Source organism: Macaca thibetana, chromosome 3, assembly GCF_024542745.1.
Source record: "Macaca thibetana thibetana isolate TM-01 chromosome 3, ASM2454274v1, whole genome shotgun sequence".
Taxonomy (NCBI): Eukaryota; Metazoa; Chordata; class Mammalia; order Primates; family Cercopithecidae; genus Macaca; species Macaca thibetana.
The window spans coordinates 60,911,992-60,933,782 of NC_065580.1; the positions used below are offsets into that span (position 1 = coordinate 60,911,992).

The 21,791-nt window shown below is 34.4% G+C and overlaps 1 protein-coding gene across 1 annotated transcript; it reads right to left on the reverse strand.

The window, feature by feature from the left end:
- Nucleotides 1-210: 210 nt before the first annotated feature.
- On the reverse strand, nt 211-20,173 carry LOC126949901 (protocadherin Fat 2-like). The gene is made up of 5 exons (XM_050782813.1): nt 20,146-20,173; nt 18,977-19,144; nt 9,039-9,206; nt 2,359-2,453; nt 211-408 (listed from the first exon to the last, which is right to left on the reverse strand). The coding sequence occupies exons 2-5, from the start codon at nt 19,131-19,133 to the stop codon at nt 226-228; spliced, it is 603 nt and encodes a 200-aa protein (XP_050638770.1). The 5' UTR covers nt 19,134-19,144; nt 20,146-20,173; the 3' UTR covers nt 211-225.
- Between the last annotated feature and the right edge of the window lie 1,618 nt (nt 20,174-21,791).

Below are 21,791 nucleotides of genomic sequence, written 5' to 3' on the forward strand. Positions count from 1 at the left end.
GTAATGATTTACTGATTTGGTTTTCCCGGATTAAAATGACACAATTGTTTTTTTCATAAACTTTTTTTGGTAGAACTAAAATGTTAAGACATAATCTCTATATTTCCAGTAACCATAAAGATTGAATGTAGGCTTTTGGTTAACTGCAGAAATCCTCACAAATGAATGACACAAAATATTAATCTTCCTTCAAAATAACAAGGTGTCTAATTTTTCATGAAGAACTCAAAGTGATACAAATTCTCTTTCATTCTGCATGGAAAAATAAATACACATTTTAATTACATGATATCCAGCATCAAAATCCAGGGGATCTTCACCTCTTACACTAACAACACCACTTACAGGATCCACTCCAAAAGAGTTTGCTCCTTTCTTTGGTCCAGATAACTGTGTCTCAATGGTGTACTAGAAAAATAAAATATGTATTACTCAAGACTGAATAAATGAGAAGGCATGGAAGATCATTAAGACATGATACTGGGGCAAATATATAGAAAGTTATCTATTTTCACACTGATTAATTTCAGTTTTTCTTTATGATCTACTAGCATTAGAACCACTGACATTATCAGAATAAAGGAAAAACAATATGGTTGTTTAGCCTATGAACATAACCAAAATATTTGCTATTTTTTAAATAGAACTGAACAACCCTTTACAGTTTTCTAAGATAAGTTGTTAAAAGCTTTTTTTTTTTTTCTTTTAACGGAGTCTCACTTTGTCGCCCAGGCAGGAGTGCAGTGGTGTGATCTCAGCTCACTGCAAGCTCCGCCTCCCAGGTTCACACCATTCTCCTGCCTCAGCTTCCCAAGTAGCTGGAACTCCAGGCGCCTGCCACCATGCCCAGCTAATTTTTTGTATTTTTAGTGGAGACACAGTTTCACCGTGTTAGCCAGGATGGTCTCGATCTCCTGACCTTGTGATCCGCCTGCCTTGGCCTCCCAAAGTACTGGGATTACAGGCATGAGCCACCGTGCCCAGCCAAAAGCTTAATTTTTATTAAGTATTTAATATTAATTTAATTCTGCAAATTAATACAACGCTAAAAGAGTGTAGAATAAACTCACTATCACTATCATTAAAAGTATACAAAATAAACTCATTATCATTTTTAAGAAACAAAATAATTATAATGGTATAAACCCATTTCAAGTGTTACCATTTCAAATATTAATGCAGCTTATAATTTATCTTGCTGCCACTTCTTAGAATACATAAAAGTAGGTAAGTATAGCCTCGAAAGTATCTGAAAACTATTTAGTTTGGAAGGAGGTAAAATTTCGTTGAAGAAAAGTTTAATTACTTCTGTGTGCTTTTTTGTAATCTGATATGATTTCTAGCCTCTAAAAATAGAACTATTTCTCAAAACAATGAATTTTAAAACAATCACCTGTTTGGTTCCTATTATGTTTCTGAAAATGACACAAGTGGTAATAATTACTTTCAGCTGGACCACAGCATTTTAAAAAATTTATTGAAAAGACATCATGTAATGGGATAGGTCTTGTGTTTCTAAACAATTTCATATTGGCTGGTCCACAACAAAATATTTTTGGAGTATCCCACAGGGATTTTGAATACTTTGACTGACAACGGCACATCTATCACTGAAGGTTAATGGAAGGAAAAATTATCTCTTAAAATTGTGAAAATCAAACGCAAGGGGGATTAAGCGACTTCCCCAGTATTATAGCACTAGTTGGTGGTAAAGCCATATTTAGCCCAAGTCATCTGACAACCCCACCGCCATTTGGTGCTCCATTACTTTATACTGTGAGTTACTACATTAGAAGTAGTAAACTATTTCAATACATGTTCAAAAAGAACAGCTGCAGAGCAAGCATGCTGACTTTTGTAGTCCATTGCATCGCTAAAGTCTCCAAAACAAACTTTATAGGTTCTTTTCATTTTGCCAAATCTCTAAGAGACTTTACAACCATGAATCAATTAAGAGAAAAAGCAAGTCTCTTAGGGTTAAATACTTAGTAATTAGGATACTGAAACATCAAAAAATATATAATCACATTCATATGTGTCATTGAAATAGCTCGGAAAGAGAAATAGTTCTGATCAGCTTCCAAAAGGCAAAGCCACAGTTTTGCCTCAGCATTGACATCTTCCTCCCAGTCCTCCGCCTCAATTAGAAGTCATGTAACTTTCCTGTATGCCTCAAGAAAATAGCTTCTTCTAAAAATGCCATTTTCAATATTAACATGAGTATTGCATCCTGGTGGTTGTAAACTTCATACAGTCTTTAATTATCAAACTATATTAACTGTCCTTGAAAACTTTTTTAAAAGGATTGCACTTCACGCTGAAGTGATAAATGCATCTGGCACAATGATCACCACCTACATTCAGCCAATCACCATTTGCGAAGTCCTCATCTGTGGCCGTCACTCTATAAATGAACTGAAATAATGGATAGTTCTCATCAATTTCTAAGGTAGCTGTGAAGCAGAAATCAACAAGTTGCATCAGAAAATTAAAGTATACTAGGCATTCATTATCTCTTTATATAATAAAAACAGAACAACATTAATTTCGGATTGGATTCTGAGTCTGGGATAATATTTTAATATTTTAAGATAGTAATTTATATTTTTCTGACTTTTGTGTTTTTCCCTCTGGCTTCTGATCATCCTCCCTGCCCTTACAGAGTGCCTTTTCCTTACTTCCTGGCACTATTTGAGGAAACTATAGCTTAATGAGAAAGAACATGATATATGCGCTGACAAACTGTCCTGTGAGAAGCCAGAGTGGTAGCTTCATAAAATATTTCTGTACAACAATTTCTAGACCTGTTTGGGTCTTAAGGTGGGGAAACTCTGTTTCTTACAAAAGCACATGTGTGAACAGCTGATTAACATCCAGCTCTCACACACCTCCTAACATTTTCCCACAGCCTTGAGCATGGGTGAAAAGCCCAATCTACAATATAACATGGATGCAGTGACCTCAGGGAAGAAGTGGGTAAAATTGTTCCATTTGGAGTAATAAGACGTTTTAAAATTTCTTATTTCTTACACATAGAAATGTGTAGACCAAATTTATATGTTATTATAAACATAAATTTTAACAACTTGCTCAACTAAATTTAATTTTTTCAAATGTAGTTATGTTTAAAGTTAATGACTAGGTGGTTTTTGAGTAGCTAAAGATAATGGTGGTTACCCAGAACCGTGTCTCCCAGTATTTTCTCCAAAAACAATACAGAAAAAAGAAAAAACAATATTACACAAAAGCCATGCCCTCAGCATAAATTGAAGACAGAATATGACCAAACCTTATCATAACTTTAAGTAAATTTTAACATGTCGTGTTTCCATCCCACCATGAGCCCTCATGGCAAGCCAAGAATGGCCCAGAAAACTACAGGTATGAGAAAAAGAGAAAGCTGATATGATGTAAAATTATTTCCAGAAAGAGTAAGTCTATTCAAAGTGTAAAACAACAGGCCAGGCGCGGTGGCTCATGCCTGTAATCCCAGCACTTTGGGAGGCCAAGGCAGGTGGATCACCTGAGGTCAGGAGTTCAAGATCAGCCTGACCAACATGGCGAAACCCTGTGTCTACTAAAAATACAAAAATTAGCTGTGCGTGGTGGCACACACCCATAATCTCAGCTACTCAGGAGGCTGAGGCAGGAGAATTGCTTGAACCCAGGAGGTAGAGTTTGCAGTGAACCAAGATTGTGCCATTGCACTCCAGCCTGGGTGACAGAGTGAAATGTCATCTAAAAAATAATAATAATAAAACAAAAACAGAAAATTCTATTATGTTAAAAGTATTATCCATACTTAGTACTGTGGGGAGATACATAAATGAATAAAAGCAAGTTTCTCATAATCCAATTTGTATATTTCTTAAGGGCAAATAAATAATAACAAAATTGATTTTAAGATAAGCATTTTAAACAAAATAATAAGCTAAAACGTGTGTTAGAGAGATAAAAGCATCTAGAAAAGATTTTGAGTCAAATAATTAGAACAGTGAACTTAAATTTTAAAAAAAATTTCCAATAATTAGATAAATGTCAGATTTTGTGATACTTCATAAACATAGGCCTGAGCTATTGGTTGCAAAGAGAATTATTAGAGGAATAATTAGAATAACTCAGTGCCCTTAAGCAAGTCTCTGTTCTGTTACTCTTCAACTTCCTACAATAATTGTTTCAAATCTTGCCTTTTTGACCAAAACCTCTTACACCTACCCTTCCTTTCTATCTCACGCTTCATAGAGGATCTCCCATCTTAGTGCATAGAAAACAGAAACCATTAGATCAGTGGTAGCTCACTTTTTCTGATAGGATCTGCAAACTCACCTATGTTGGTACCTTCTTTACTATAAAAGGAAGGAACTTGTTACTAAAGATAATCCCTGTTCATTGGTTGGTGACTCACCTTATACTTTCTCAAGGACTTGTCTCTACTTCCTATCTTCAGTCACTGCCTCACTTCTGGGTACTTTCCATTAGCACTTAAACATGCTCAAGTCTCTTTCATTTTAAAAGAAACACGCTTGACCCTAAACTTAACCTAACAATGTCCCTATATCTCTCTCCTACCCTTCAGGGCCAGAGTTTGTACATTTCTTTACCGCCTGTTCAGTCCTTAGTTCACACTAGTAGAGGTTCTGCCTCTACTAACAGAAGCTATTTCCAATAAGTATCAAAGATTTCCATGCTGCCAGACTCACTGGACACTCAGTGTCCACCTTAACCTCCTTCAACATTTACACAGTTGACTCTTCCTTCTACTCTTGGCAGAAAAGGAGCACTGCACATCTATAGGAATCACTCCTAAACTTCTGAGTACCTTTGGAAAAACTGCTTGTGAAAATCAAAATTGGCAAGTTTCCCAAATAGCCATTAAGTTCCCCGATCAGGCAAAGTCCTTATTACAGCTTTCCAAATCTTAACTAACAATTTCTTAATAATCTGCAGTCCCCTCTAGCTACCACTCTATTCTCTCATCCTTGAATGTATTTTTTACCTTTTCATAGACTGGACAGGGTCAGCACTGGGAATGGAAAACGGGAAGCAGAAGCAGGTGGTTATAAGACTCAAGGGCCCTCAGTAACCCTTGAGGTTTGACAAAAGAAAGGGGCTAGGAACTCAGGAGAGCTCAGAAGAGATGACCTGGAGTCTAACCCCTTGACCAAGAGAGTAAGAAAAAAACATGAAGAGATTTCAGTTGCTTATTCATATTCATAGGTAATATCATTATTGAAAGTGGCTATGTGTGTGTCCACGTTCGTTTTGAAAAATAACTGCACATGGTTATCAGACAACACTGCCTTTCGCAGTGAAAATTTAATAATGAGTTTGTATCAACCAAATGGAGTAAACATTACATTTCTGAATGTAATCAATGTTCCTGCTGTAGCTTTTAAGGAGATAAATGTAATATATGAGCACAACGTAATAGAGATGTATTCACAAAAATCCTAGTTTATTTTATAATCTTAAAATGTTCTTAATATGACTCATTTAATGAAATAAATAATTGGTTTTTGTTAGTATGGTCCAAACTTAAAAATTATAAGTTTTTATTCATTTATATTTTCAAAAGAAATTGATAGTTTACATTCGTGATCTTTCAGAGCATGTTTTCGAGGATTTTATTTATATATTTAAGTATATATTTCAGTATATATTTTAACTGCAATGATAAAAAAAAAAATTCTTTCAAGCATACACTCAAACTGGGACTCCCAACTCACTAGTACTTTTCCAGAGATTCAGCTGCAAGTAAAATCTGAATAGAAAAATATGAACGCTTCAAGGCATTTCAAATTTGTTAAACATAAAAAATTGAAATCATAAATAGAGACATGGAAGTGTTTAGGAGATATATAGATGGGTAGACTAGATTGACAGATGATTGATTGACTGATTCCACCTGTGCTTTGTTCCCATTTCTCACCTACTTTCTTATTTATTTGTCTTCAGCCTCCTCATCAAATGGATTCTCTATGTTTGTAAAATTACTCATGTCTCCCTTTAAAAAGAAATATAGGAGACCCAACTCTTGCAATCCCATATAATTCTGCCTCTCCATCCTCTCCAACTTTATGTGCAAATTTTTTTTTTTTTTAAAAAGATGTTTTCTGTTTTTACAATCTCACTAATCAATCTGCTCCATTCTGGCTCCCATCCCTATAACAGCCATAAAATAGTTATCAAACTCATTAGTTATCACTTTCCCGATATTGTTAACTCAATGCATTTTACTTGTTGTGGAATATAAGACTACTAACCACTGGCACTCTTGAAACATTGTTCTTCTTTGCCATTCATGACATAATTCCCCTTTTTCTACCACCACTTTAGCAGCTCCTTCTTCGTCTCCTTGGCAGGCTGAGTTTCTTCCCCACGTCATTAAGTGTAGGAGTTCCTCAGGGTTGGCCCTCTGCCCTCCTTTCTTCTCATTCTCTACTCTCGGGTTAAGTAATCTCACCCAAGTCCATGGTTTCAATTACAAAACATTAATAGCCCTGGGGAAGACTTTCAAGCCCAACTGCTTACACAAATCTATCCTTATATTGACATAACAAAGGCATATCAAAGAGGACCTTCGCAAAAGTGAACTCTTGATTTTTCTCTCCAGATTTGGTATATTTCTTTCTTTTTTTTTTTAGACGGAGTCTCACCCTGTCACCCAGGCTGGAGTGCAGTGGTGCGATCTTGGTTCACTGCAACCTCCACCTCCCGGGTTCAAGCAGTTCTCTGCGTCATCCTCCCGAGTAGCTGGGATAACAGGTGCCCGCCACCACGCCCGGCTAATTTTTGTATTTTTAGTAGAGACGAGGGTTCACCATCTTGGGCAGGTTGGTCTTGAACTCATGACCTCGTGATCCACCCGCCTTGGTGTCCCAAAGTGTTGGGATTACAGGTGTGAGCCGCTGTGCTCGGCCAAATTTGGTATATTTCTAAGTTTTCCTATATTTCTTGAGGATTTCCACACCAGTTACACAAATTAGAAAACTCAAAGTCCTTTCTCTCTTTCATTCTACTAAATTCATCACCAGATATATTATATGTCCTAAGATTATCCTTTTCTCATCTCTATCATCTTCCTAGGCCAAACTATACCATTCCTTGCCTGGATTACTGAAATGAATGTCTTCTTTTTTCTTGAGCCAAATCTAGACTATTGCCTGGTTTTGTATGCTCTGTAAGCTTAGTTTTTTTACTTTAAATAAAAACGGTTTAAAAATAGTTTAAACAATCAAAATAAGTCTAATATTTTGTGACACGTTAAATTTATATGGAGCTCAAATTTCAGTATTTATAAAGTTTTAACAACACATATACACTCATTTATTTATAGACTATATATTTTTGCATTCTTGCTACTGAGTTGAGTGATGGAAATACATGGTGCTCTCATCACCTCAAATACCATAAATTCCAGTAATCCAGTTATAACAGCATTCTAGTACCATATTGTTTTTAATTATCATATCTACCCACCATTGCAAAATAAGAAAAGAAGAGAAAAGTAAACTGAATGACACACTTTTAAGGCATAATGCAGTGTGGATTATTTTGTTTTTAAGTTATGTGACCGAAAACTATTTTTATTATATAATGACACTATAACTTTGATATTAATAAAAGAATACAATACATGTCTGAAAAACAAGACTAAGAACTCATCCCAGTATTCCCACTTGACAGAAAAACAATGATGAGAAAAAGTAGAAAATGTAAAACAAAATATTTCATGAAGACAGATTTTATAAACAAAAATAATTAACAATGAAACTCAGTAAAAAAAGATTCTAAGCAGTTCATCAGTTAGCTAAGTAAGGAAAGAGATTTGCTGATGGTATTTAATGCCCCATCCCATAAAGAGAAACTCTATCCCCTCCCAAGTGAAGATTCACTCCTCTCATTAGCAGAGCTGTAGTACAAAATTATACCCAATTAGTACTGTTATTATCTTTTAAAACTTTTATCAATAAAAATTGTAGATATTTATTTCCTTGCTTATAAGTACTACCTAAATAATAGACTCAATTTATCTTTTAACTTGCAAGGCCTAAAATATTTATTTTCTGGCCTTTTACAATGCTTGCTGATACCTAGACTAACTTCGTCCCCTTCTAATATTTCTCTATACTGAACAAGATGGATACATTTGAAATATCTATTAGCTTAAAATACTTCATAGGATTCCCAGTACCCTTAGAACTAAGACTGGCATTCTTAAAATACTCTTCTTTACTTTTCAATTATCATTTTGTACCATATTACTTAGTGCTTGATTTCAATTATACTAGACTTCCAATTATTCTTAGTCAACATGTTCTATGCTGCCTCAGGGCATTTATACCTACAGTTCCTTCTGCATGAAATGCTATTTTCCCTCCTCTTACTTATTTACTATTATCAGAGTTTAGAGCTAAAGTAAACTGTCAATACTTTAGAGAAAATTTTTCTTATATCTCTGACTTGGTCAACTGCCCCACATTCATACACAGTATTTGATTGTGTAATACAAGTGTCTCGTATTTCTATGATCATATTATAATGAAAATTCACATTTATTTCTGTGCATTTTTGATTGATGGCTATCTCCCTTACTTCTTTGGAAAACTAAAACACAATTTGAACCTTAAGGGTACTAAAACTATTCTTTGTAGCATTTTCACAAGTGAAGGTTTAACTTTGTGTATTAAGTTATGAAAACCTTTTATTCATTTTTTTCTTTCCTGTCTTGCTTGTCTTACGGCAAGTCTTGTAGAATCTCTATTGCTGTTTTTAATGTATGTGCTCTCCTACCTCATAATTGTGGCATGAAAATTTTTATAGGGTAAACATGTTTTTCAAATTATTCCTTAGAGAGGTTATGTTTTCTTACAAACATGAAGGTCTGCACATAGTTTTGTATATTTATATAAACATACATTATATGCATGTTTTTTTTTAAAGAATCACTGAATCATCTCTAACTGAAGGAGTATGCCTGGCCTCTGTCATTATACATAGCTCTTAGAAGTAAACTATAGGAAGATAATGCATCATACCTGTGCCTGAAGAAAATTTGGGATCAGCAGTACAGTTTGGAGATTCAGGAACATCAATAATATTAATGGTCAAAACATGTCTAGACAGCCTAGTATCAACTATCAGAAGAAACCTTATTGGATCTGTTTCATAATTAAAAATTTTGGTAGCAGTGATGACACCAGAACCTATGAAACAGATAAGCCACAAATAATAATTACCATCAGTACATAGAAACATAACTTTTGTATCTTAAAAGATTTTGGCATTACAGATTTTAACTCCTTTAAAAAGAACTTAAATTGGAGATTATGTTGTCAACCCAAGGTCACACAATTAACAAGCATCATCTGAATCTTTAGCTGAAGGAAAGGAGGAAAAAAAAAAAGAAAGCTCTAAACATATTTCAGCTGCCTCACAAGGAAAAGATTCAAAATATACAAATGATAGAAAATATTAAATATTGACTTACTTTCTTTTCAAAATGTTTCAAGATTCAGACTTCCATTATTAGTAAACCATATATGTCTCTTGAAAGTTTTCATCGAAAATCATTTCCAGAGGTCACAGGACCATCAGTGACAGAGATAATATTATCATCACAGTACATGCCTACTTTTTATTAACAGAGGAAAAAAAGGTCATTTGTTTCTGTTCAATCTCATTAATTATTATGAGTTTATCCCAAAGTCATAAAATAGATTTGACATCATTTTTTGCTGGCACCTAGATAAACTGTATCACTGAGAATTCTGTTGTCAAAAGCAGCATACTGCCTTAAAAGGGATACTTTTATATGCTACTTATTGCAACAATAATCAATTCCCTACTAGGTTAGACTAAGACCTGGATGTAAAACAATTAGCTGATTTAAGTGAAGATAAGAAAAGAAAGTAAGGTTGTACCCCATTATCCATATAGAATATACTCCAAGACCCCCAGTAGATTTGTAAGACCAAAAGTATATATGTCAATATATATGTAAATAAATATATGTAATAAATGTAATAAAAATATATGTAAATATATATACGTAAATAAAATATATATGTAAAACCATAGTATATACAGAACCCTGTATATGCTATGTTTTTTCCTATACATATATACATACCTATAATAAAGTTAAATTTATAAATTAGGCATGGTAAGAGATTAACAACAATAATAAAATAGAAGAATTATAACCATATACCCTAATAAACATCATGAGAATGTGCTCTCTCTGAAAATATCTTATATTAATAAAAATAGGCCAGTCACAGTGGCTCATGCCTATAATACCAAAACTTTGAAAGGCTGAGGTGGAAGGATTGCTTGAGACCAGGAGTTCAATACCAGCCTGAGCAACATAGTATGACTCCATCTACACACACACACACACAAACAAACAAATAAAAAATCAGCTGGGCATGGTGGCATGTACCTGTAGTCCCAGCTACTTGGGAGGCTGAGGAGGGAGGATTGCTTGACACCAGGAGTTTGAGGCTGCAGTGAGCTACAATTGCACCACTGTACTCCAGCCTGGGCGACAGACTGTCTCAAAAAAATAAATAACCTACGTGATTGTCTATGGGTAACTAAAACTAGGAAAGTGAAACCATGGTAAAAGGGCAGTACTGTATAGATGAAGAAAATAAAAATACAGACACTAGTACACTTTTTAAAATTTTTGTTATTAGCAATAATAGGTCCACTTAATCTGAGCATTCTTTAAATAATTTATATCAAGTTTTTAGCAAAGAAACAAACGTAATCATTGAGTTTTTTTTTTTTTTTTTTTTTTTGAGATGACATTTAGCTCTTGTTGCCCAGGCTAGAGTGAAATGGTGTGATCTCAGCTCACCACAACGCCCCCCTCCTGAGTTCAAGTGATTCTCCTCAGTCTCCCCAGTAGCTGGGATTACACAGGCATGCACCACCATGTCCAGCTAATTTTGTATTTTTAGTAGAGATGGGATTTCTCCATGTTGGTCAGGCTGGTCTTGAACTCCCGACCTCAGGTGATCTACCCGCCTCAGCCTCCCAAAGTGCTGGGATTACAGACGTGAGCCACTGTGACTGACGAGATTTTTTCAGAAAGTCCTGAGTCACAAAAGCTACTGATTAGAAGAAGAATAAAAATATTCTTAATTTTGAGAAAGCCAGTAATATGCATAGGCAATACTTTATAAAACTATATATACTAACTTGTCTTAGCTAATGGATTTAATAGATACAAAATGTGAGTCTCACTGGAACAAATAAATTTCTTACACATTTTTGTAGAGTTTCCTTTTCAATCTTACAAAATAAGAATCAAGCAAAATCAAATCATAACAAAATGAATAACCCAATGCTGAATTTCTTCCAAACTGAAGTGCAGCTTATATGTCCCTTCTTAATAGCACAAGAAACAATCTCAAAATGCAACATTGGATCAAAGCTGGAGAAAACACAATAGGTTCAACCACTGAATGGTTATTGATTATGATGTCTTCTGTTAAGTCTCCTCCAGCCATATTAAAAGAACTAAAACTTGACTGAATAATCCTGTGGGCCTCCCTTCACTCCCAAGAAAGATTTTTTTACCCCTTATATTTGGTGTCAAGCATACTAATTTACTGACAACGTATCAAACAACTTGTAGCACAGCACAAACAGCTGGATTCATGTGGGGGCTAGAGGGATAGGCTAAGAAAGGAAGAATTTTCTACAATGTGATTGATATGATTTGTGTTCCCGCCCAAATCTCATGTCGAATTATAATCCCCAATGTTGACAGTGGAGCCTGGTGGGAGGTGATTGAATCATGGGGGCCGATTTTTCCTTTTGGTACTATTGTCATAATGGAGTTCTCAGAAGATCTGGTTGTTTAAAAGTGTGTGGCACCTCCCCCTCTCTCTTCCTCTTCCTCCCGCTCTGGCCAGGTAAGACGTGCCCGCTTCCCCTTCACCTTCTGCAGTGATTTTAAGTTTCCTGAGGCCTCCCCAGAAGCCAAGCAGATGCTGCTATGCTTCCTGTACAACCCGTGGAACCATGAGCCAATTAAACCTCTTTGATCTATCAATTACCCCGTCTCAGGTCTCTATTCATAGAAATGTGAGAATGGACTAATACAGTGATCCTAACTGGAACCTGTCTCTCCAGTGCTATATAGCACTACAACTTTGTAGATGAGTCACCGTAATAGCATCAGAAGGCTTTGGCATCTTAAAGAAACCAAAGATAGACTTCGGTTAATTTAAAGGACATTACTAGGCTAGGTTTCAGAGGTTAACGTAGACTTTCCATTGGAATAGACATGAACAAGCCTTTGGAATTCAGCCCTATGAATGAACTCAAGCAATAACAGTAGAATAATTACTCAGCCAACCCACAGAATTTTAAGAGACAAAACAGTATTGTTTGAAGTCACTATGTTTTGAGGTGGTTTGTTATGCAGCACCAGAAAACAGATACAGGAGGCATGCAGATCTGGAGTTGGGTGAAGAATTAGAAATACAACTAAGAATTTATTATCATAGGGGCATCCATGTGTATATTACATCAAGAGGACCAACAACTGAATCAGGCATAGTCCTTGTGCTCAAGGGATTCAATCAGGGAAATAAAACTATTAAAGAAAAATGGTTTAAAAACACATAACAGGAGCATTTTCCCTAATGTTGAGAACAGGGTTGATGCTGAACTAAGGAAACTATTTCTGAACTAATACAGGAAAGATGTGAATGAGTCGGTCAGGAGAAGGAGAATAGAGGAGGCAGAAGACATGATATGTGCAAAGGCTCAGGGGAGAAGAAAGTTTTGCATTGGGAGATGTATGTTTAGACTAAAACATAGAACATACAATGGGGAATAGTATCTTTTCAGTCTGCAAAGATAAACAGGAGCCACATTTTAAAAAGAATTGTGTGTCAGTTTTAAGAACTTGGATTTTACTTTGGGGGAAAATAGAAAGTTAGCAAAGAATTACAGGTGGTATCACCTATATATAAACAGCAAAAAATTGTGGGAATATGATCCTGTTTGTGCATTAGTAAAATTACTTTCAGTGAAAATTGTGAAGGAATTCTGAAAGGAAAGAATCAAGTGAGAACGTTGGTGCAAAAATCTAGAAGAGGGGTGCTATGGTTTGGATGTTGTTTGTTTGTTCCCACCAAATCTCAAGTTGAAATTGATCCCCAGTGTGGTGGTGTTGGAAGGTGGGGTCTAGTGGGAGGTACTGGGGTCATTGAGGTAGATCTCTCATGCATGGCTTGGTGCCTTCTGTGTGTGAGCTCTCCTTTTCATGAGACTGGATTAGTTATGAGGGAATGGATTAGTTTCCAGAGGGTGGGTTGTTATAAAGCCAGGATGCAACTCAGATTTTGTTCGTCTTCACACATGCCTGCTTCCCCTTTGACTTTCTCTGCCATGATGTGATGCAGCATAAAAGCCCTCAGCAGATACCAAGCAGATGCTGGTGTCATACCTCTTGCACAGCCTCCATAAGTATGAGCCAATCTAACCTCTTTTCTTTATGAATAACCTAACCTCAGGAGTTCCTTCACAGCAACACAAAATACACTAAGACAACAGCTTATAAGGATGTGACATGAGATAGTAATCATAGACATGCGATAAACATACCAAGGATTTAAAATCTATAGAATTTGGTGAATGACTGGAAGCAGAAGGTGTGATAGAAGGAGTCAGTAAGGCATGCCTGTCACAGAGTTTTCTGAAGGGTAGATGGCAGCAAGGCTACCATACATGATGGTGTTTATGATGTCCTGCAAAATAGTAGATGATGATTGGGGGCGAGAGTAGCTGAGGACTACATGCCTTAGTGTTTGACTGCATCTGCTCTGGAGAGAGCTGTTTTACATAATTCACACAGAGGTTATATTAGAAGCAGGTTTTTGGAGAAAATAATCTGTGCAGATTTGAAAAATTCAATTTAAAATATTTGAGAATATTCTGTAAAGTAGATATATTGGTCTGAAGTTAAGTCATAGTGTTTGAGCTTTGTGTGTGTGTGTGTCTGTGTGTGTGTGTGTATATATATATATAAAATTCAGATAATCAGAATATATATTTAATTGTAGTTAAGGGATACATAGATGGGTTTGTAGTCAAGGGATAAATGTAAGGTAAACTGTGTAGAATATGGAGAGAAGAAAACCTAAGTAGACCTGAATAACACAAACATGTACAGAATAAATGGAGGAAAAATTTAAGAGGAAGAAGAGGAGGGGAAGGACGAAGAGATATAAGGGGAAAACTAGCAGAGTATAGTGCCATAAGAATAACAAAATGAGCATGTTTCAAAACCTAAGGAGTGGTTTTCACCTCTAAATTTTAAAGAGAGGTTACATATAAGACGAAGACTTAAATATGGCATTGTTTTTAACAATAAAAATATTGCTATGTATGGTGGCATGTCTTGTTGAAGTGACCTGTCACAACTTTGTTCAAAAATAAATGGAAAGTGTAGGAGTAAGGAAAATGTAGAGAACTCTAAAAATATTTAACCAGTTAGATGAAATGCCAGATGTTCTATAAAATGTCAAAAATAAGCCAGTAAAAGAAAAGAGACAGAGGGCAAGAGTGAATTTTATTAAGATAGGGAAGACTTATAAGATTAGTTGAAAGTTATTGAAAATAATCAGTAGAGAAGAACATAAAATATAGGAAAAGGGGATAATCAGTATAGAAAGAAATATGAGGAGTGGGGATATGGAACTCAACCAAACTGAAAGGAATGAAAGTAGACAAAGGAAGGCATGAATCTTCTTTTGCAGCAGAAGAGCAAAAGGAAGGAAATCATTGCAAAGAACTAACTATATATAGGAAATAGCCTAAGGAATTTCCCTCTTGATTGTTTATAATTTTCCTCAAATTTGTTAGTTGATTTTATCCGCCAAGAGAAAAGGTTTTAGGTGAATAAGGGATTTGAGATGAGACTGGAGAAATTCTAATATAACCAACTTGGCAAATTAAAGAGAGATCTAACTAGAGAAATTTTGAAGAACTACCAAATAGCATTTAGGGCCAAGCAAAATCTAGAGTGAACAAGTTGGCTTATGTGATTTTTTCCCAACAATATCCATAAGCTTAGGCACATCAATAATTGGGTCTCGAATTGGAGTTTTCATGGGTAAAGTTTACAGAAGAAGTACAGGACAAATTATTTGAAGATATTGTCCAGGAAGGGTTGAAAGACGGATCATACTGCCAGATACAGAAGTAAAGAGAAGTAGTGATGATAGAGAGCAAAAGAATAAATCAATGTATTGTTGACTTCAGAGATGAAGCATCTATCCCTTGACTACAATTAAAATGTAGAGATGATAAAATGCATAGTAAGGATAACTGAATAAAAATACAAAGTAATATTGTTCTGGGTGCTGATGAAGTTCTGACTGCAGCCATGGCAGTGCATGGATGGAAGTAAATTTTCAAGTCACTGAGATTTAAGTAGAGAGATTTACACCAAATAAAGTAAAGGGCCTGAGAATTTGGAGAGCTGGAGAGGCCAAACTGTGAATATCAAAGTAGCCTAAAAGATGGTGGCCAGATCTGAGACAGGGAGAAACACTGTGAGTGATATATTCAAGTCGCCAGGACTCAACGGAGACTGATTAGTACGGTTTGGTAAGGAGCCAGATATACTGAGATTCAGTTGAGCAAGGGAGTTTCCAAAGAGGATCAGGGTAATGGTCAGGAATCAGCTTTGTGGAGTGAAAAGAATGCCGTCTCCCCACTTCCTGACCCAGAGATATGAGATGTGTGGGAGAATGAGTAACATCAGTTTGAGGCATGCTGTGGTCATCCCATAGGACAGCAAATTTCAGTTAAAGCCAAGAGGTAGGGAAATGTCACAAAATAGGTTGAGAAAGTAGGGGATTTTATTTGTCTATTTATTTACCATATAAAAGTCATGACCATTTCACAGGACACCACTGAAAGGCATGAGAACGCAAGAAGCTTGAGACATTAGTTTAAGGGGCACATATTTTCCATATAATCAGATTCAGATATTTCTATACTATTAGGTAAGTGTTATGTAAAAAGGATGGGAGATTCATCTGGGAGTCAGGCCAAGGTTTGTAGTATCACTTCTAGCAGAGGACAAATAGGAAAAAACATGCCCTGGGTCAGAATGGCAGGCAAACCAGCCGTTTGAGACGATGGGCCTTATTGCAGTCTAACTACCGGAAATCGGCAACTCTCCTACTAAAGGAAGGTTTCCAGTATCTGATCCTAGTCAGAGGGAAACAGTTGTTCAGATTTTATTCAAAATTTGGGGTTTCAAGCACAGTCCTGTAGACAGAGAAAAAGGAGCAGGTGAATCAACAGAAGTTGGAATTGACTTCTGTGGAAAAGAGTGAGCCTGTTCTATGTGTGTGGAGTTGTGTTCAGCCACTGGTAAATCATTCCGGTGAGGTGACACTGGGTGGTGAGTAAGACATAAAATTCTTTTTGTTTTAAAAACCATTTTGTTAAATTTATAAAAATCACATCCAGCAATATTTTGACATTTTCTGAGAATGCCTCACAAATAAACACACACATTTTTACAAATATCTGAAATGTACATAAAACGGTTATGCTACCTTATATCTCATTTCAGAATTAACATCTAATTAAAATTGTATATAACTGTAGAAATCATACACTGAGAAAAAAACATCGCAGTAAGAAAATAGGTTGATCTTATGTCAGAGGACATCAGAAACATCATTTGCGTTTGCAATTTAGCATTGGTTGGATTCTTAATTGTGAAAACAAATACTTTTTTGTTTGTTTTTTGTTTTAAATGCGAGACACTGTCCCACTTTTTCATTGAACCTACTGAGAGTCTACCATCCAGCCACCTGGTTAGGCACAGGATGATGTGAGGAGTACAATGTATTTGAGGAGTACAATGTATTTTCTGCTTTCGTGGACAGGCAGAAATGTATTTTCTGCCTTCGTGGACTAATTAATACTTCCCAAGAAGAAGTATAATACTTCTTCTTGGGAAGAATTCCAGTCCGCGGTCAGTTATCAAGCACTGACAATATCAGGGTTGGTAGTCAGCAAACCAGGATTTGTTTTGGAGAAAACTAACGTAGAACTTCACCATCTTTCGCTATGTTCACAGATCAAACTCAGTTGATGCAACTATCCATCCTAAAGTGTGATCCCTCACTACCGTGGGCACTGCAATTCCCCACAAGCACTTTGGAAGAAAACAGGCAAAGTCAACCTAAAATTGGCTATAGTATTTTGGCTAGGGGTTCTTTTAAAAAGGGACACAATCTTAGCATTTAATTAGTTAATTTTTAATGTAATTTCAAATAATTAGATTATGAGCCAAGGATGATAAACAATGCAAGGTAAACAGAGCTACCGTATCATGATTTTATTTAGTGATACTGATCTAGTTTTTAAGCCACATGTATGTAAAACTTAATAAATGATATTATTTATGATGTTTGTCTTCACTGTACCAAAACTAAAACATTTTCAAACAAAAAATAAGTATTAATTATTTTTCTTGAAATTGGTACAAACATATCTGTCTTCATTTTATTATCTTTTTCTCCTTAAAGGAACAATTTTTGGCCAAACTTTTCAGATCTTGAATTTAGGACTGTTAAGAAATAACTTTGAAATGTGATGATGCTTAAAATAATTTTTGAAATTCAGTGATAGGGTAGAACTAGGTCAGGAAATTGAAATTTTTCTAATGGTATGAGACCTAGGAGACAAGGTGATTTACTTTATTATTTAAACCAAGGTTAATTTTTAGTTTTTAGTTCACTTTATTTATTTAAGCCAAGGTTAATGTTTAGCTTTCATTGTTTAAATGCACTAGAAAATTAAGTTTGCACAGGGATTGTTTTAAAATAAATAAAAGAGCTATGCTAACCCACAGATGACCTTTTTTGGTAGTATCCCTTTATTTTCATATAAAGTCTAATGTTTGAAAAGTTACTGTTATAAAGCAAAATTATCTCTTCCTATTCTAATATTATTATCATGTATTTCAAGCATGTACTTGAAAACAAGTATAAGAGAGGACATAAGAAAATCATATAGATAATGCATTTGCTTGACTGACTAACATAATCACTGCGTTTCATAATAACTGCTTATGGAATAATGGGAAGTTTTATAAAGTGCTGGCCTTGCATATATCTTAGAATGCCAGTTTAATAAAGTGTGTATACATGCATTACATACATAGATAGATGTAGAGATAGATGTATAGATAGATAATGGATACATCCTCTTTCCTATTTTTCAAAGAATATCTTTTTTCCTAAAAAGAATGAGATGACTCTCATGTCATTTTTATGAAAAAAATTTTATGTTTTCAGGAAACAACACTTGTGACAATGTTGTAATATCACAAATATGGGGCAAAGTGGGAATGGGAAGCCCTCTTAGAAATTGTGTTGAATTTATGTGACTATCTGCAGCAAATTTTGACCAAGAAATCTAATGTACCACTTGGGTTCAACAAAATAATTTTCTTTACAGTCTAAACCTTAAATGTGTTCTCACTCATATGTGGAAGCTAAAAAATAGTGATCTCATGGAAGTAATAAGTAGAACAGAGGATACTAGAGACAGGCAGAGATAGGGGGAAGGGAAGGAAGAATAGGGAGAGACTTGTTAAAAGCTACAAAATTGCAGCTAGGTAGAAGGAATAAGTTCTGGTGTTAAGCACTGGTACTAAGCACTGTAGTATGACTATAGTTAACAATAATATATACTTTCAAATAGCTAGAAGGAGGATATTGAATATTCCAGACACAAAGAAGTGATAAAGGTGTGAGATGATAGATATGCTAATTATTCTGATCTGATCACTACACATTATATGTGTGGAAACATTATGTACCCCATAAATATGTACAATTATTATCTGTCAATTTTAAAAATAAAATTAAAAAGTAATAACTATAAAGCAAATAAAAATATAAATGTCACGGTTACTTACTTGCATCGATGACAAAATCTTTTGTTTTATTCAGAAAACGGCAGACATCTCCCTTTCCAGCCACATCTTTATCATAAGCACGACTTAGCTGTGTTCCAGGAAGCATATTTTCAGGCAAATTCACTGGGTTAATTAAAATCTGAATTTCTGTTTTCATGTGTGAAAACACTGAAGAGATAACACAGAAAGACTTCTTAATACCAAGAAAAAATATAAAAGTGAACAATTTTATCAATAATCAATATTTTATCAATATTTCCATTTGTCTTGATACATTTCAAGCTGAAATCAGAGTAAAAAGTTTCATCTAAAACTGAGTAAGTTTTTTTCTTTAACATATCAATATTGTTTTTCAGTGATGAACTGTGTAGAACAAACTTGAAGGAAAGTAAAAGTTTAGATCCCAGCTTTAATATATCTTGAGTTTATTCTTTTGTTCAATATGAATTATTTCAAAAGAAAATTTTGCTAATTTCTTCCTTCAGTTTATTGACCATTTCAGTGAAATCATTTCGCATGCTCACATAAGCTATATTTTTAAATATGAAGTTTGTTGTGTTACAATTTAAAGTGCTAATTGAAAAAATCAAGGAAAAGACCTTTCTTCTTTAATTTGCTTAATTCTTTTCATTGCTTTTCTTTTTTAGAAAGAAAAGGTCTGTTTTTGGTTTAGGTGTGAGTCATTGTAAATTACATTACGCCGTACCTCAACAGTGGAAAACAGAAATAGGCATATTCTAAAACTCATTCCCAGAATATGTAATATGACTAAAAGGAAATAATATATATAAGAAATGTCTAAAACAATAACACAAATGTGAAAAATATTAATAAACTGATAAATAGTATTTTATATGACTTTTTGTTATAAAATAAATATTTTTACATAGCAAATTACTCTACAAAAAGAAGACTCTTACGGAAAAAAAATTACCAAAAGTAGAATCCTGTCTAAAATAATCCAATATTAAGAATTGAGTTTTTTGTTCATTATTTAATATCACTTTCTCTCTCTCTGTCACACACACACACACATACACACACACGCAAACAACAAGAATGAAAATGAGAAAGAAATATTGAATGAATTAAAAGGATCTCAAGCAGGGATTCAAATTCCATAATTAACAATTAGTTTCCTTAAAAGCAAATATCAAATTTACATAAACCTGTGCATACTAACAAAGTCTTGAAGATGTTCATATTTAGACCAGCTCCCCATTTGCCCTTAGCAACGTCTACAAACAAGTGCATGGCTTTGGCTATTTATACAAATTCAATCTTTACACAAATTAAGCCAACAAGTCAATACATTGTTACTCAATATTGAAGCCAATAGTTTTATTCTATTTAATTGAGTGATTATGCACATAGGTCATATTTCAGCTTCTGTTTCTGTTTCCCGTTTGTACCTGGTAAGAAGATTGTCAGCAAGGCTAGGATCATTACATAGCAACAATTTAAAACATAAGTCTTTAGTGTTGACGTGGAGTAACCTATGGAGAATTTTTGGCAAGAAGTTCAGGTGATTTAATTTTTAAACCCTGTTTACCTAATAGAAGCTGTTCTGCAAGTAGAATAAAGAATTATTTTTAATATGACCGCATACATATTTGCAAACCCTGAGATGATTTAGTATTATTTCTGAGTGAAACTAGTTGTATACTCACCATTCTACTGTTGGCTGAGTAACTCCAAAGTTAAACAAGACCCACTCTTAGGTCATTTGTAACCTAGCAAAGATAATGGCTGGATAAAAATGGCTATGCCACAACAGAGTGGGTAGCATGTTTCAGTAAAATAACACGAAAGTTCAGAAAAGGAAGGAAACACTTTCAAAAGAGGACGAAAGAGAGAAACCTTCAAAGAAGTGGTGGCTTTTAAAAAATGAGGCTTTGAGGCTTTGAAGCACCAAAGTCTTGATAACAGCATCGTATTGGAAAAATAGTTTTCAGCGTGTTTCTCTCAATATATGTGCATTTCTATATTCATAAATTATTTAAATGCACCACAGCACGGTATATTTTATATGCTCATGAAATACATATAAAAACTAGAATGCAAAAGAATGATATAAATGTGGAAAATACTGTATTATATTATGTTATACCTATCACATCATATTATATTGCAAATGATATAAATATAGCACAGTAAATGTTTTTCTGTTTCTAAAATGTTACAAATAACATTTTATAGTACTTATTATTAATTTTCATGAGATGACAAAGATAAATCAAAGTTTTAAAACTCATTTTATGCATTAATTATACAATAAATGTTAAATAATAAACATAAATATATTTGTATAATAAAGTACTTAATATTTATGTCATAATACTTGGAGTGGAAAAAATTAATATGCTTTATTCTTGTTGAAAACATGATTTTACATTATATGAGATTACATGTTCATAGCAAAGACCAAATTTCAGTTTATGTTCATACTCAGTGGCTCTTAAAGATACAAAGGATCCCTAACATCCCTCACAAATATAACTAAATAGAAACGCATCATTTTATACTTAATAAATCATAAACTCATTTTTTTGGTTTTATCTACCAACACTAAAAAGTATTGAATAGAGCCATTTGTAAAATATTCTTCATCCTTGATGTCAATCCGATTTTATTTCAAATCAATTGGGTAGTATTTCATTTTACATTTTTACTAGTTTAAAACCTACTGACATTTTTTATGTGGAAGATTTTTACGCTGATTAGAAAATTCTGTTTTCCGGTACATGTAGGCAGATAAGTGTTTGTGGAGGTGACACAATTGTAGTGGTTTGAAGTCTAGAATGATGGAAACATT

Excerpts from the sequence above, each read along its gene's own strand:
- LOC126949901 (XM_050782813.1), bottom strand. The coding sequence starts at position 19,133 with ATGAAAACAGAAATTCAGATTTTAATTAACCCAGTGAATTTGCCTGAA. Across the intron at positions 2,454-9,038 it reads CAAATTTTCTTCAGGCACAG|CTACCTTAGAAATTGATGAG; the intron begins GTATGATGCATT and ends TCTGCTTCACAG. Across the intron at positions 409-2,358 it reads CAAATGGTGATTGGCTGAAT|TACACCATTGAGACACAGTT; the intron begins GTAGGTGGTGAT and ends TTATTTTTCTAG.